Here is a 14717-nt window from a genome sequence, read left to right as displayed (position 1 = left end):
TTGTTGGAGTTCATGACGACTTATACATCGTAACGAACAAAACTGCAGTAAATCGTTTCTAGATGCAGAACTGTTTCCATTTACTATTTTTTTTTCAGGTCATTTCATGTTTCACTAGAATAACATCCTCTACCGTAAACCAGTGAAGTCAGCAGTGTGTTACTTCGTATGAAATATTCAGCTAGTAGCTAGGATAATCCTGCTTTCTATTGCGAGCTGATGAAAGCACCTGTCTATTATTGCACTCGCAGAATCTACCGAAAAAAAAATTGACACTCCGCAATTGCATTTTTATCGCCTGTTCCAATCTCCTCATTGTGTGGCCTTTGCGGATAAAAGAAAAAAAATCCTATGTAATCCCGTCCGTAGTGGAAGCTAAGGCTGGTTGGAAAATGCAGCCCTACCGTGTCGTAGAAATTCATACGCCTTCAAGAAATAATATCCCGTGTGTATGTGACTTGACTTGGTGTTCTTTATTATTTTTTTTTTCATGAAACGCAAGGGATTGTAAAGAGTAAACTTCTTTTGACCCGTCAAAAGTTGTTTCTAGCGTTGCTTCTGGGCTCGAGCTGCGACGATAGTCATCGGTGAGTTGGATGAGTTTGTGCTCGTTTCTGATTATGATGTATATTTCGTGCTGCACTACGAGAACCTGTTCTCGGTCACATTTTTTTTTCGCTGTGATATCACCCCATCTTGAAGTTAGCCTGACTCGGTGGATGGATGGCTGAATGTCGGAGCTAAGCCAGATTTGATAAAGTTGTCTGTCACCTTCGGATGTTTCGCAAATAGAATCGAAATTCTCTTGGTGTCCAGTATCCTATCGAAACGGGCATCCGGCGCCCAAGCTTTAAGAATTGAATGAGCAGCGAAGCGAAAAGGACGCGATAAAATGTCGCAGATATGGGTCCGTCTTTCTTCTTTCCATTCACACATATCTGCGAAAGGGCAAAATGGAATCTCTGCTTGCTTCAGGATGAAATGTGACAAACCCATGGCCATTGCGGCAACCAGACGTTGCTACTGCTGTTGTATTGCTGCGGCCGCCAGAGGGCCAGGGAGTACCACTATCAGTGTCCCGGACAGTGTGCAAACAGACATCCATAAGCGCACCACCCCTAGAGCTCGCCGGGCTTGGGCAATCATATCGCTGATGACCCCATTTTTCCGGTACAACTCTCCACACACTCCACTTTGCTCCCCACTGTGACACAGTGCCACGATGCGTGAAAGCGGATGTGGAGATATATTTTCGATTTTTTTTTCTCTGTCTCTCTGTCTCTCTCTCTCTCTGTCTAGCTTCTATTGAGCTCCGGCAGCTAGGAGAATATGTAGTTGCATCAGAACACAGAACGTGGGGCATCTTAGTGCTGCACGGGACACCGGTTTCCGAATACCGGCTGGTTGACACTGTGGAAATAATGCGACATGCTGGGCAACTTGAGGGGGGTGGGGGATATGTGTGTGTTCTTTTATTGGCGTCATTTTTAGACGATTGGAACGGGGAAAAAAGAGAGTAGTTTCGTTCAGCAGTTGTGTAAATGTTTATCCAGAAGATTTTCCCTCGATTGCAGATGTGTCACGGGTGGTGCCAGATTTGCCAAAACGAAATCAATGTGTAAATATTGCTGCAGCACCAAGCTAATTCTCATTGATTTTGAAGCGTTTGCCGTTCTTTCAATGCTTGGTTCGTCCATTGTTTAGAGTCCACAGAAGCACGGGTTTGGAATTCCCTTCATCACATTTCTCGCAGTGCAGTACGGATTCCTGTGTGTGTTGCTTCTAATCATCTCCGGAAAATTACTTCCATAGAAAGAAGATCGTCCGCTTTCATACGCATGTTTATCAAGTCTCGGAGCCTACCGATTTCATCGCTTCCAAGGTATGCATTTCATGCCCACAAATGAACATTCCAATGGCAGCATCAGCAGCCGAAGCAGCGACGGCGGCGGCAATCGACGCTCTCAGGAATTGGATTGCGCAAATAGCAGGAACTAATCACCGTTGATTGCCCCATTCAATCAATGTTGCTCTTTATTATTCTGCTCTGACTGCCAGTCTACTCCCGTGCAGAACGGCGATGCTTGTTCATTTTCATTTTTTTTTATTACCGTTGGTTGGTGCGTTGGACAGGCCATCAATGATTATAATGACGATGACGACGACGACGACGTTGTTGAAAGCGTTGTGGGTGGATAATTTTTCTTTCAAATATTTTACCGGTCTCGGGTCAACATAATTCAACGGAGGAAAACTTTCCGCACGGATCGCAAACGTCTCGAATGAAAAGTTTCCACCGCACCTTTCATTTTGGGATGACAGTAAATAGAACCCGATGGACAGACCGGCAAAATGGTCAGTGTTGCAAGTTGATCGAGTCTCAGAAACTTTCAATTAGATAGGAAATTGATTGAAAAATACTCCAACTTTTGAACTTTCGATGAAAAAGCTGCCATGAAGAAGTATTGAATTTAACTAACCTCATTAGATGGGAAATTTTAAACTTATCGCCTTCGCTTCGAAGCATCGGAATTTTCCAATATATTTCCCGAACGTCGTTTTTTGTTTTGTTCTCTCCGTGCGCGATGTTAAACTGCTTGTTCACCTTCGCTCTTCATTTGCCTGCAACATGCACTTAATCTGCTGAATTGTTTCGAAGCATATTAAAAAAGTTATTTTATTTACTATGGCTGCCAACAAAATCCCTCGGTAATCGGACACATTTCCAACGCAACAATTTTTACCCGTGAAAACTTTGGCTTTCTTATTCATCGCTGGATCCGCGTTACTATGCAGTGCATTTACAGTGCATTCAGTTTGGAGTGAAGTTTTTCGCGTTAACAAAAATGTTTGATGATGCTGATGATGATGATGATGATGGTGGTGGAGATTATCCCTCCTCTCCCGAGACTCTCTCCCCCTTCCAACCCAACATGATTCAATATTTCTGATAATACTAATGGTGAAAGTTAATGCAATGAACCTACCCCGGTCAGGTACGTTTTCCGGCTATCGTCCAGTATCGTCCGACCGATAATGTCATGTTTGCTGTTACATAATGAATTGTGCAGCGCCGTCGGTGTCTGATTCGCTGATATTAATTTGTAATCGGGATCTGGAAATAGGTTGAAAATGGGTGGGTTAGCGTACGTGTCGTTTTTTTTTATTTGTAGTGATTGATTGTGATCTTATTTTCCGACTGGGATGGGAAATGAGCAGAGTGTGCTGAAAAATGGTTTCAATATACTGTTTGATGTATCGAGGCTTATGTCATGGAAAAAAAAAATGTGTTGATCTTCTATGAAATACAGAGTAGTTTTCCATGTATTGCTTAATGGGAAAGTGTAAGTTTTTTCCAATCAGCTATATTTATAATTGCGTTGCGCGTATAAAGGGTGTTTTATTTAGGAGGTGTAAAGTAACGTTTCTACTCAGTATTGTTTGGCAAATGATCATGGATAGTTCTGCAATGACTGAGTGAAAACATATATTGGAGAAGCCAAATGAATTGGAAACCCACAGAAAAGATGATTTTTTTGGAAAAAGATACGCTCAGAGGCAGGATTCGAACCTGCGTTCTCATGCAATCCGTGCATACAAGTTTACCATTTCCACCACCCTGAGCTGTTGTAGACACAGCTCTACAACAGCACCGAGTTGGTAAGCGTACATCGAACAACTATCTGAATTCCAGCCGCGTCACGACACGCTACCCTATATCAAAACATCCTCTCTGTTCATCACACAACAAAAACTAGTCTTCTCGCTCTATGCCTATTTTCCGCCTAAGCACTGGGTAGGATCACTTGTTGCCTTTTCTACTGTGCCAGTCGCTGCCTGGCTATCGTTAGCGACGCTTTCACTACCATGAATCATTTTTTTTTATTATTCATTGGAATATGAGTTAAAATTAAATTATTAAGATTTAAATTGGGTGTTCAGCCACAAGTGGTAACTTTTCAGTCCCATTATATACATGATTTGGTTATTACCATGAAGACATCATTTGCTTCTGCATCTCTGTGATTTATGTGTAAGGAAAATTCTGAACCTACTCGACTTGTGTCAAGAAGCTTGTATTGTACGCAGTTGACTGGAAATTTAGATCGCAGGGCATCTATTTTTACGGACGTATTAAAAAAGTGTACTAATAAATTAGTCACTGAAAAGTACGTTAGTTTGAACAGCTCAAGTAGCTGGTACTCAATGGACCTCTTACAATTAAAACGAGAGAGGGATAAACAGTACAAGAGGTTCTGTAGAACTAATAATGAATGTAACTGGCGTGCTTATACCAATGCACGAAACATTTATTCACGGGCCCTGAAGAAGACTAGATTTGAATATGTTCAGAGGAAGATCGATCAAAATCAGAAAAACAGCAAGGAGTTGTGGAAAATTCTTAAACAATTACTAAAACCTACACATTGCTCAGCAAAAACTTTAACATTTAATGGCAGAGAAGCGCACTCAGAGCAAGTGATACCAGAAAAATTAAACAGTTACTTCATAAATAGTGTACAGCAGATCAATCAAAGTATTGATTTGGTTGGTGAACCTGTTGAAATAACACAGCCGATTAGTAATTATTGTAGATTTCTTGAATTTCACCCAATCACATTTGAACAATTGAAACATATTTGTTTTAATTTAGGAAAATCGGCTGGCATCGACAATGATAACTCAAAAGTGATACAGGATTTCTTTCATGTTATCGGTCACGATCTGCTGGACTTGGTAAATGAATCGTTATATACGGGGCATGTGCCAAAAGTTTAAAAAGAATCGCTGGTGATTCCTATCCCAAAGGTTACTGGAACGGATAAAGCCGAGGAGTATCGTCCCATTAACATGTTGCACACGTTGGAAAAAAATTTGGAACTTGTTGTTAAAGATCAGCTGATTAACTATTTAAACTCTAACAGTTTGCTAATACCGGAACAATCAGGATATCGGAATTCTCCTGTATAAATCAATCTCTCCTCACATTGACTTCTGCTCATCGATTCTGTTCCTTGCTAACACCACGCAAATATTGAGACTCCAGCGATTGCAATATATGTTAAGGTCATACGATTGATTTTGAAATGTAATAGATATACTTCCTCTAATATTCTATTAAACGCATTACAATGGCTTTCAGTGAAACAGAGAGTACAGAGGGGTCTCGTATAACGCGGTACACCGGGGGCGTGAAAAGCGAATCCGCGATAAACGGGACCCAGAGCATATGGGATTTCGACTGATTGGGGCTGTGAACGATTATCTCGCTTCGATCGACAGATAGAGCTAAACAATCTTCGGCAAACTTGTTGTAGATACTTAGACCAACAATTTAGTGTAGTTTGACCGACAATTTGTTGAGAACTTCTCCGCCAGGGACGCTTTGAAAAGAGCATTAAATATTTCATATGTTCACAATAGAAAAACAGTTTGAACATGAAATATCGCGAATATTTTACTTTCGGTAGTGTCGGTGTTTTCGGAAAGAATGTTCCGGAGGTCAAAACAGATCAAATGGTATAAACAGTAATTAAAATTTCTCGCATGGCTGACTCTAGTGTGCAATTCAGCGTTCGAAATTCCTGCAACTCAAAATCATGTTGACTTATTAAGCTGGTTTCTTCGAGAATGTGTATTAAGGTTCCAATACCTATTGAATGATTGTTGAGACAGTTCTTATTGTATCTACAATGTGATCTTTTGTAACTGAATACCATACTTGTTTATGATAGTGATCTTATCGATCAGTTTTTGAATAAGTTGATAAAGGAGAGACAAATTTTGAACTGTTTTCCTAGAAGGCATTAGTAAGTTACTAAAGTATTAAGATGAATAAGCTATCGACATCTGAAATCTGAAGAACTTGATAGAGTGAAAACTCGAATTTCATACTTAATGTTTTGATTATTCATGCAAATATATATATAATGTTAAGTACATAAAATGTGACATATATTGCTCATATAGTTTCATTTTATCTTTTATTTGAATTAAACCTTTTTTATTGAACAGGGAAAAGCCCTATGGAGCGAAAATTTCATAGTCACCCTCTTCATCAGGCAGTAAATTTCTAAATTCCGTTTTTGTAACAAGTGCTGATAACCAATTCGAGATTGTAACAAAAGCTTCTTCGTAAACGACCAAAGGAATATTTCGGTGAACTGATAAAAAGTAAAAATCGATAAATTTATAACACTCCTGATAAGCTGGAAAGTTTGTAGGGATCACTGCAAGGGAAACTACGAAAGCAAACCGAAGAAGTTTATTCTGAATGGCTTCGACGCGGTGGATGTCGAGTTAACAATAAAGAGCCAAAAAGACCAAAGAGCCAAACAATCGCAAAACAGTTCATAATATAGTGTCTTTAGGGAATATATGTTTTTAAAGGTCTTTGTGATACTAAATGTAAACCATAGTACTTCGAAAATTATGTATTTCATGTTATCCTCAAAATTAAGTTCCGTTGGAAAACATTTCGGGAAAAGATATGGTTGAATACGACTGATGAGCGTTTGCGATAGAAAGAATTTACGAATTATTTTGATGCATACAAAACCATTCTATTGAGACCGCATCAATTGGAGAAAAAAATCGAACTGTTTCTGCGATAATTTGGTATTACCCAGATCTTTGAAAGGATTAATTAATTTAAAATCATTGGCTAATGTTTGTTTTAGGAATTGTTGTGGAAGGTTTAATTTATTTCAATAACAAATAGTATCAAAAATAGTCGAAAATGACGATATTCAAATTAATAATCGTACAGTAAGTTATATTTGTGGTTAGTTTTGTTCACTCTGATCGTTCTTCCATTCAGTCAATAAGTTCTTTAGTTGTGTATCAGATTGTCTAAGGATGTGTTGCATTTGTTCTCTTCGTTCGATGTTGTTATCCAAAGAACAAAAGTTCTCCAATTGGTTGAGTAGCAAAATTTTTGAGTTAATTCGCTTGGTTGTGGAATAATAATGTGTATCTGCGTAACATCAGCGACAGTTTCTTCTTACTACGCTACAATTTTTTTAAAGCAAGCCGGAAAAAAAGGTTGGAACGGTAATTTCGAGATGTCATGGCTCAGCTGTTTTTCAACGAATCTCAATAAATTTTACACGCTCGAATTTTGTGAAGAGCCTAAATTGATTCAAAAACTTTGCAGCAGACGATTGGTAAAGAAAAACCAATGAAAATTTGATTTTTCCCGTTCCAGGTTTTTTTGTTCACGCGCCCGAAATGCCCTATCTGCTTGATTTCAAGTACGCTTCACGTCTCTAACACAACCGCAGCATTTTGCGAATCCTCTGAAATAACAGCTATTTTAGCAAACCGAAAAAAATCAGGAAACTATATAGAAAACGCATATTTCGAAACTTGAGAAATCCTATAAAAGTAATTATATTTCTTATCAAGTTTGTCCAGACAGCTATTAATTCCTACACAAGCATTGTAGAAGAAATCTCTACCGTCAACTAGTATAAATCACAAAACAAACAAATATAATTTTCCCAAAAAATAGCTTTCTAAGTCATCATGATCGCAATAGCGCATCCTTTTTTTCGAATACTGAACTACTGTTCATATTATCACATACTTATAATGTAAACTATAACATTCCTAACTTTCCAACAAGCAAAACCGCTTTATATCTTCTAGTTTTTTTTATAAGAACATAATTCTGATAATTGATGTTTGTATTCAAGACCACTAGCTACATCTGATGGAGTAAGTCCGAGTTAATACTTTTGCTGTTTGACAAACTTTGAATTCCCGCATTCTTCCAAATACTATAATTTGCGAGTTACTCGAAGCTCAAATCGTTTTGTCTGTGTTAAGCGAATTAAATAAATCATGCATTTTTCAAAGCGCCCCTAGCGGAGCAGTTCTCAACTAATTGTCCGTCAAACTACACTAAATTGTTGGTCTAAGTATATACAACAAGTTTGCCGAAGATTGTGTTGTTCTATCTGTCGACCGAAGCGAGATAACGGTTCACAGCCCCAATCAGTCGAAATCCCATATGCTCTGGGTCCCGTTTATCGCGGTTATCCGGCAATAACGAATCCGGCAACAACGAATACCGGCAAAACCGAATCCGCGTTGTACGAGACCCCACTGTATATTATTTAACAATGGTGTTCATTTTCAAAATCTTAAATGGAATGCTGTCTCGATATTTGTGTGATCGGATTGAAAGAGGAAGTGACTTGCATAGGTACAATACTAGAAATGCGTCTGATGCGAGAACACCAAGCTTTTTGTCAGCCAGATCGCAAAACTCGTTATTGTACAAAGGGATTAGTTTTTACAAAGGGATCAAGCGGGCTGCAATATCAGGCAGGTTAAAATACATACATGATAATGCCTTTAAAGTGAGTTTGTATAGTGCCTAACGAATTGTCATCGCCGTTTCAGTGACAGTTGTTCTTGTTTTCGTATTATTCACGCTCGAAAATGTATGTTTATGTGCCCAATTCTCGCCATTTGCGGGAAGTTTTACTTTTCTGTTACAATTCGAAAAAAAAAATGCAACTGAAGCGCATCGAATGCTTTCAGAAACTTACGGTGATGCTGCTCTGATTAAAAGAACGTGTCGGGAGTGGTTTCAACGTTTTAAAAATGGTGATTTCGATGTCGAAGACAAACATGATGGTGGAAGAGAAAAAACCTTCAAAGATGAATAACAATTTACTACGAGCTCTTAAAACCGGGTGAAACCATCACAGGAGATCGCTACCGAACGCAACTGATACGCCTTAGTCGTGCGATAAAAGAAAAGCGACCACAGTATCAAGAGCGACATGACAAAGTCATCCTCCAACACGACAATGCTCGGCCTCACGTCGCAAAAGTGGTCAAAAAGTACCTGGAAACTCTGAAATGGGAAGTCTTGCCCCACCCGCCGTATTCGCCATATGTCGCTCCTTCTGACTTCCACCTATTCCGTTCAATGGCACACGGCCTGGTAGATCAACATTTTCAATCCTTCGAAGAGTTGGAAAAATGGATTGCTTCATGGATAGCGTCAAAAAAGAGAAAGTTGTCGCTAGCGACGGACAATACTTTGAATAATACATCTGAAAGCACTTTTTCGCAATAAAGCTTTAAACTTTGAAAAAAAAAAAACGGCGGAAGCAAAGTTGTACACCTAATATTTATTTTATTTTTGTTTTTTTTTAAGTAAGACGCATTAGGTTGTTATGTTCTGTATGATGATGATGGATTTTTAATCATTTGTTTGGTTAAAAAAAATGAGTTGAGAATCTATACCTCCTGGATTAACCAGATCGTTTTATATTTAGTTAACTGGTTAAAATATGTGATGCAATATTTATTAGCATTTAGATTAATCGTCCAGCTCACACCTTTGTAGGAGTATGAGGCGGGACCATCATCATCATCATCAACCTACTTGTATTGTGTAATGGGAAAAAGAAACTTATCTACTAACTTACTAACTAATACAGAGAGATTTATTTATTTATTTTATTTATTTATTTATTTCGTCAAGCAAATGTAGACTACATATAAATTGTTTACAATGTTCACTTACATACTACGCATTATTTCTACGACAAAGCTGAGATTTGATTTGATTTTTAGACATAGTAAGGTCAAGATGTTCGCAGTATTGATTGTAATGGCGCATTATTCGATTGACTGGACTGAATTTTGCATAATTTGTTCTAGCTTGTTTTTCTAAAAATAATTTCCTGGAACGTAATTGACGGCTAGGTATATAAAAATTTAATTGCGATAATAATGGAGCTGATTGAATGCGTTGAGAAATAATGTCGCTGATAAAATAAAGCATTGCAAAGTCGCGGCGTTCTTTAAGTGTTTGAATATTGATGAGCATGCAGCGTGCTTCATATGATGGTAGAGGAAATGCTGTCCAGTTTAATTAACGAAGTGCATATAAAAGAAATTGTTTTTGAATAGATTGGATGCGTTCTTCGTGAATAATATTGTATGGATTCCATACTAGGCTGCAATATTCCAAAATAGGTCTGACATATGTAGTGTATAATAATTTAATTGTGTATGGGACCTGAAAGTTATGACTGAAGCGTTTAATAAAGCCCAGCATGCTATTAGCTTTATTGATTATGGTATTGTAGTGTTCCACAAAAGTGAGCTTGGAGTCTAAGATTACGCCTAAATCTCTTACAATTTTACATTTTTCTACAAGTTGATTTCCTAGATGTATGTTTATAGGTATAGTTTCATTTTTCCTACTGAAAGTTATTGAGGTACATTTTTTTACATTGAGTTGGAGTAGACTTTTGCAGCACCAAATGTGGAATAGATTGATTTCGTTCTGGAATATTACAGCGTCGTTAATATTTTTAATTTCCATGAAGAGTTTCATGTCGTCTGCATATATAAGCACTTTCAGATTTTTGAGTATGAAGGAAATGTCGTTTATATGTAAAATGAAAAGGAGAGGCCCTAAGTGAGAACCCTGAGGTACGCCAGAAGTTACATTAATTGGTTCAGACAGAATGTTTTGGAAGCGGACTACCTGTACACGATTCGTTAAGTATGATTTGAGCCATTCCAGAAGAGTATGTTTTATGCCATATTTTTGTAGTTTGTGTAGAAGTAATGGTATGTCAATACGGTCGAAGGCTTTGCTAAAGTCAGTGTAAAGAGTTTCTACGTAGTTTCCGGCGTCCATTGCATTCAGAGTGAATGTCATAAATTCTAAGAGATTTGTTGTAGTTGAGCGGCCTTTAAAAAAGCCATGTTGTTTGTTTGTTATTACATTTTTAAGTTGATGAAAAAGTTTTTCATTTACAATTTTTTCAAATAATTTTGGAATGCATGAGATAATGGCTATTCCACGGTAGTTCCGAATGTTAGATTTTGCACCAGATTTAAATATTGGTACAAGAAAGGAAGATTTCCATGCTTTAGGAAAAGTACATTTATTAAGTGATAGGTTAAAAAGTAGTTGTAGTGGTAGTGTAAGTTCTTCAGCAAGATTTTTTAAAAATATTGGTGGTATACTGTCAGGTCCAGGCCCTTTTGAGGCGTCTAAGTTTTTCAGTGCTGTCGAAATGTCATGTTCTGATAGATAGTTTACAGAGATGGAGTTGGAAAATGCAGGTATGAAAGAGAAGTATTCACGGTCACGGTCAGTTTCTGAATAAGATGTATATACTTCTTGGAAAAAATTTGCAAAGTGATTGCAGATTTCTGTAGTATTTTTCCCTACAATTCGTCGAGGTGCATTTGAGATGGAAAATTGTTGTTTTTTAGTTTAGTTTTTGTGTAGTTAAAAAAGTTCTTAGGGCAAGTCTTTATTTCGTTTTCAATTTTGCGGTTATATTCTTCATGTGCTGTGTTAATGGCTATTTTAAGTTGATTGCATAGATTTAAGTAATTTTGAAGATGAGCGTCACTTTTTTCTTGTTTGTAAGTTTTGTGTGCTTTTTGTTTCCTATTTTTCAAATGTTTTAGTTGTGAATTGAACCATACAGGTAATTTGCTGTTATGATTTTTTCTTCTTCTTTTCATAGGCAAAGTTTCGGCTAATATTTTGTTTATAATGTGATAAAATTTGTTTACTTCGACGTCGACATTTCCTTCTGTACTCAGTATGTTCCGCCAATTTATTATACTTAGTCTACACTTGACTACTTCAAAGTCAATTTTATTGTATTCCGGCACTTCCTCATATTCCAAGTCGTAGGGAAGGGATGCATTGTGTGTAAATAATGAATATTCAATTGCGGTGTGAAATGCTTCATTTTTCCATAATGGCAGGTTTGATGCATTCACACAAAAGTCTTCTGTGCAATTTGTGAAAAGAAGGTCTAAATATGCGTTTTGTTGATTTTCTACGGAGTTTACTTGATGTAGGCCAAAATTAGAAATTTTGTCGAAAAAGTAGTGCAATGTTTCGTTTTCTCCTACGACTGGAAGTAAGATTGATTCATTTTCAATGTCAGAAATGAAGTCCGCATTACGTTGATTGAAGTCGCCAAAAATATGAAGCTTTACTTCAGGTTCCATATTCGAAATAATTGTGTCTAAAGATTGAAAGAATAATTCAAAAGAGAATTTGTTCGCATTTTCGGGTGGGAAGTAGACAGAGCAGTAAATATGTTCTTCTCCCAATATTGAGACTTTGGCCCATACATGCTCAAATTCTTTATATTTAGGAGTAATAATTTCTTCAGAAGTAAAGCAAGAGTTAATGGCTATAAGGACTCCACCTCCAGATTTTTTCTGACAGAGAGATAAATTTCGGTCGTGCCGAAATACGTTAAAATTATTTCCAAATACTTCTTCGCTTCTTACACTTTCATCCCAGCTGCTTTCAGTTCCAAGGATTACGTCGAAAGAGGAGGTTATTAAATTTTGGTGAATTTCTTTCATTTTGGCCGGGCTTTTCATGCGGTTGAAATTTTGGCAATAGACCAAAATTTCAGTCACATTTTGTCTGTGAAGCGAAGAAGTTTTTGAGAATTCTGGAATACTTACATTACTAATTCCTGTTTCTATTCCTTCGTCAAAGGGCGTCGTTATTTCCGAAAATTCGGCCTTGTAAAATTGTGTTCGGCTTCCCGGATTAGTTGGAGTCGGCGGGTACGTTCACTTGTCAAAAATTTCCCATAAGAGTCCAGGTCGGCCAGCGCTTCCTTAGGTTTCATTCCATATTCCTGATGCACTTCGATGAAGATTCGTAGGAGGTGGTCAGGTGTTGTTGGAAGGCCTTCTGATGCTAATAGCATTTTTATACTAGTTGGTGTCATACCCTCAATGCATACTGTAGGTTGTTGATTTTTCATGTATGACAAATACAGACGGACGACGTGCATTATTTTCGGGTCACGAAGCCTTGCTTTTAAGAAGCGTTCGTCGCCATTTGCAGATTGTGAAGTAAGACGTACAATTGGAGGACGCATTGGATCAATTTCGAATTGGCTGTCTGTATTCATGTCCTGTGATATTGCAGACGTATTTATGTTCTGTGATATTGAAGATGTGTTCATATAGTTAGTGGATGGTGCAGCTTCGATGTCATTACTTCCTAAGACCGGAGTAGTGTTGTTTTGAATACTTATTGTTCCTTTGTAAGGGTTGATTGTTTCACCTTTTTGAAAATTTATGAATTTTGAGGCAATATCTGCACCTGGATTCCCGGAGAATTGAACCCGTGCAGCTGCTAGTAAGTCTTTGTCCAAGGGTAAGGTATATTGTAATGACACATTATTGTTATTGTTGTGGCAGGTATTGTTACTATTAGTGTTCAAGTTGCTGTTGTAGTGCACATTATTGTCGTTGTTGTTGTTGTTGTTGTTGTTGCTGTTGTTGTTGCTGCTGCTGCTGTTGTTGTTGTTGCTGTTGTTGTTGTTGTTGTTGTTGTCGTGTTTGCTGTTGTTGGTGTAGTTGTTGTTTTTACTGCGTATACTGTAATTTTTATTATTTTGCTGTTTCCGCTTCCGATGTTTTCGTCTGAGGTTTGCTTTTTCTGCTTGTTTTTCTTGCAGTCGTCGAGTGCGCTGTTTTTTGTCATACTCGCTCCAGTCGCATTTCCATATTTTTTTGCTGCCGATGAAGCGCCAGCCTGACGTGACTTTCGAGTCAGCTTTTTCTTCCGAAGGTTTAGCATACTGGGCACTGATTCCCATTTCTTCAGCAATACATGGATGAGCTTGAGGGACTTGCTCTTTCTTCATTATTGCTTCATTGCACAGTGCTTTGATGTCGTCCAAAAATTCTTTCGATGATAAGCTGCATGGTGGGTCGATACTTTTTATTTCATTAATATTTGTTTGCACGCCGTCAATTTTGTTTTCGAAAAAAGTAAACACTTTTTCAAGGTTTACTTCTGTCTTAGTGGACAGTTGCTTGTTGGCGGTTTTTATGTCAGCTAAAAAAGTTTCGTCGCGTTCATTCAAAAGTGATGAAATGCGATTTATGACTTTACTGGCCGCGTTGCATGTATTAATGTTTACATTTTTTATGTCCGTTTCTAGCTTCAGCAAAAGAGATTCCATGCTGTCGAGAGCGTCATGTGATACTTTCATGCTTTTTATTTGTGCGAATAAAGCATGGTTTGCTTCAATTTGGGCACGGACTGTTTGGTTCAATTCCTGCTGTTGATGAATAAGTTTTTTCATTTGCAGTTCTTCGGCAAATTCCTGCTGACAGTCAACACAGAGAGGTACCATGAAGGTCCTTAATAATTCTTCGTGGTTTCTCTGTGTTCCCACGCAGGCTGCATGAAATTTTCGATTGCACTTTCCGTGACACTTCCAGAGATAGCGATTGTCGTAGACAGTACAATTACTAATTCCGCACTTCTCCATGTTTACGCGACGGTATGTTAAAAAATGATTACTATTTAAAAAAGAGTGCCTACTTGCACGTTTGCGTCGAAATAAAAAAGTTTAAATATACGCGCGCGATATACTGCGACACGAGTCCCGTGAACACGTCTGTTCGGTTGGACGGATGGACAAAGAAAAAAAAGAGCGAATCGATTCAATTGAAGATTGCATCGATTTTTGTCGGAACTTGCTTATAATATTATGTGACATTACATCTAATGGTTCTATATTTGTGAGTCTGCGTAACTCATTTGTACTAAACCAGGGAGGACGCTGCAAAATCATTTTTAGAATTTTATTCTGAATCCTTTGAAGGGTTTTCTTCCTGGTGGTACAACAATTTGTTTTTTTAGACAGAGCTCAGAATTTCTGTTTACA

General features: G+C 37.8%; 1 protein-coding gene across 3 annotated transcripts in view; it reads right to left on the bottom strand.

The window, feature by feature from the left end:
• The window catches only part of LOC131427224 (synaptogenesis protein syg-2), a 957395-nt gene that overhangs the window by 55528 nt on the left and 887150 nt on the right, over nt 1-14717 (bottom strand). For 2 of the 3 annotated variants that reach the window (XM_058590216.1, XM_058590217.1), the window contains one exon: nt 2988-3115. The exons of the other annotated variant lie outside the window; for it this stretch is intronic. In XM_058590216.1, coding sequence (XP_058446199.1) covers nt 2988-3115 — 128 coding nt within the window. The remainder of the gene's footprint in view (nt 1-2987; nt 3116-14717) is intronic. 3 annotated transcript variants of the gene reach the window in all.

Source organism: Malaya genurostris, chromosome 2 (genome assembly GCF_030247185.1).
Source record: "Malaya genurostris strain Urasoe2022 chromosome 2, Malgen_1.1, whole genome shotgun sequence".
Lineage (NCBI taxonomy): Eukaryota > Metazoa > Arthropoda > Insecta > Diptera > Culicidae > Malaya > Malaya genurostris.
Note: the sequence above shows the minus strand (reverse complement) of the source record. Positions and strands in the feature narration are given on the sequence as shown.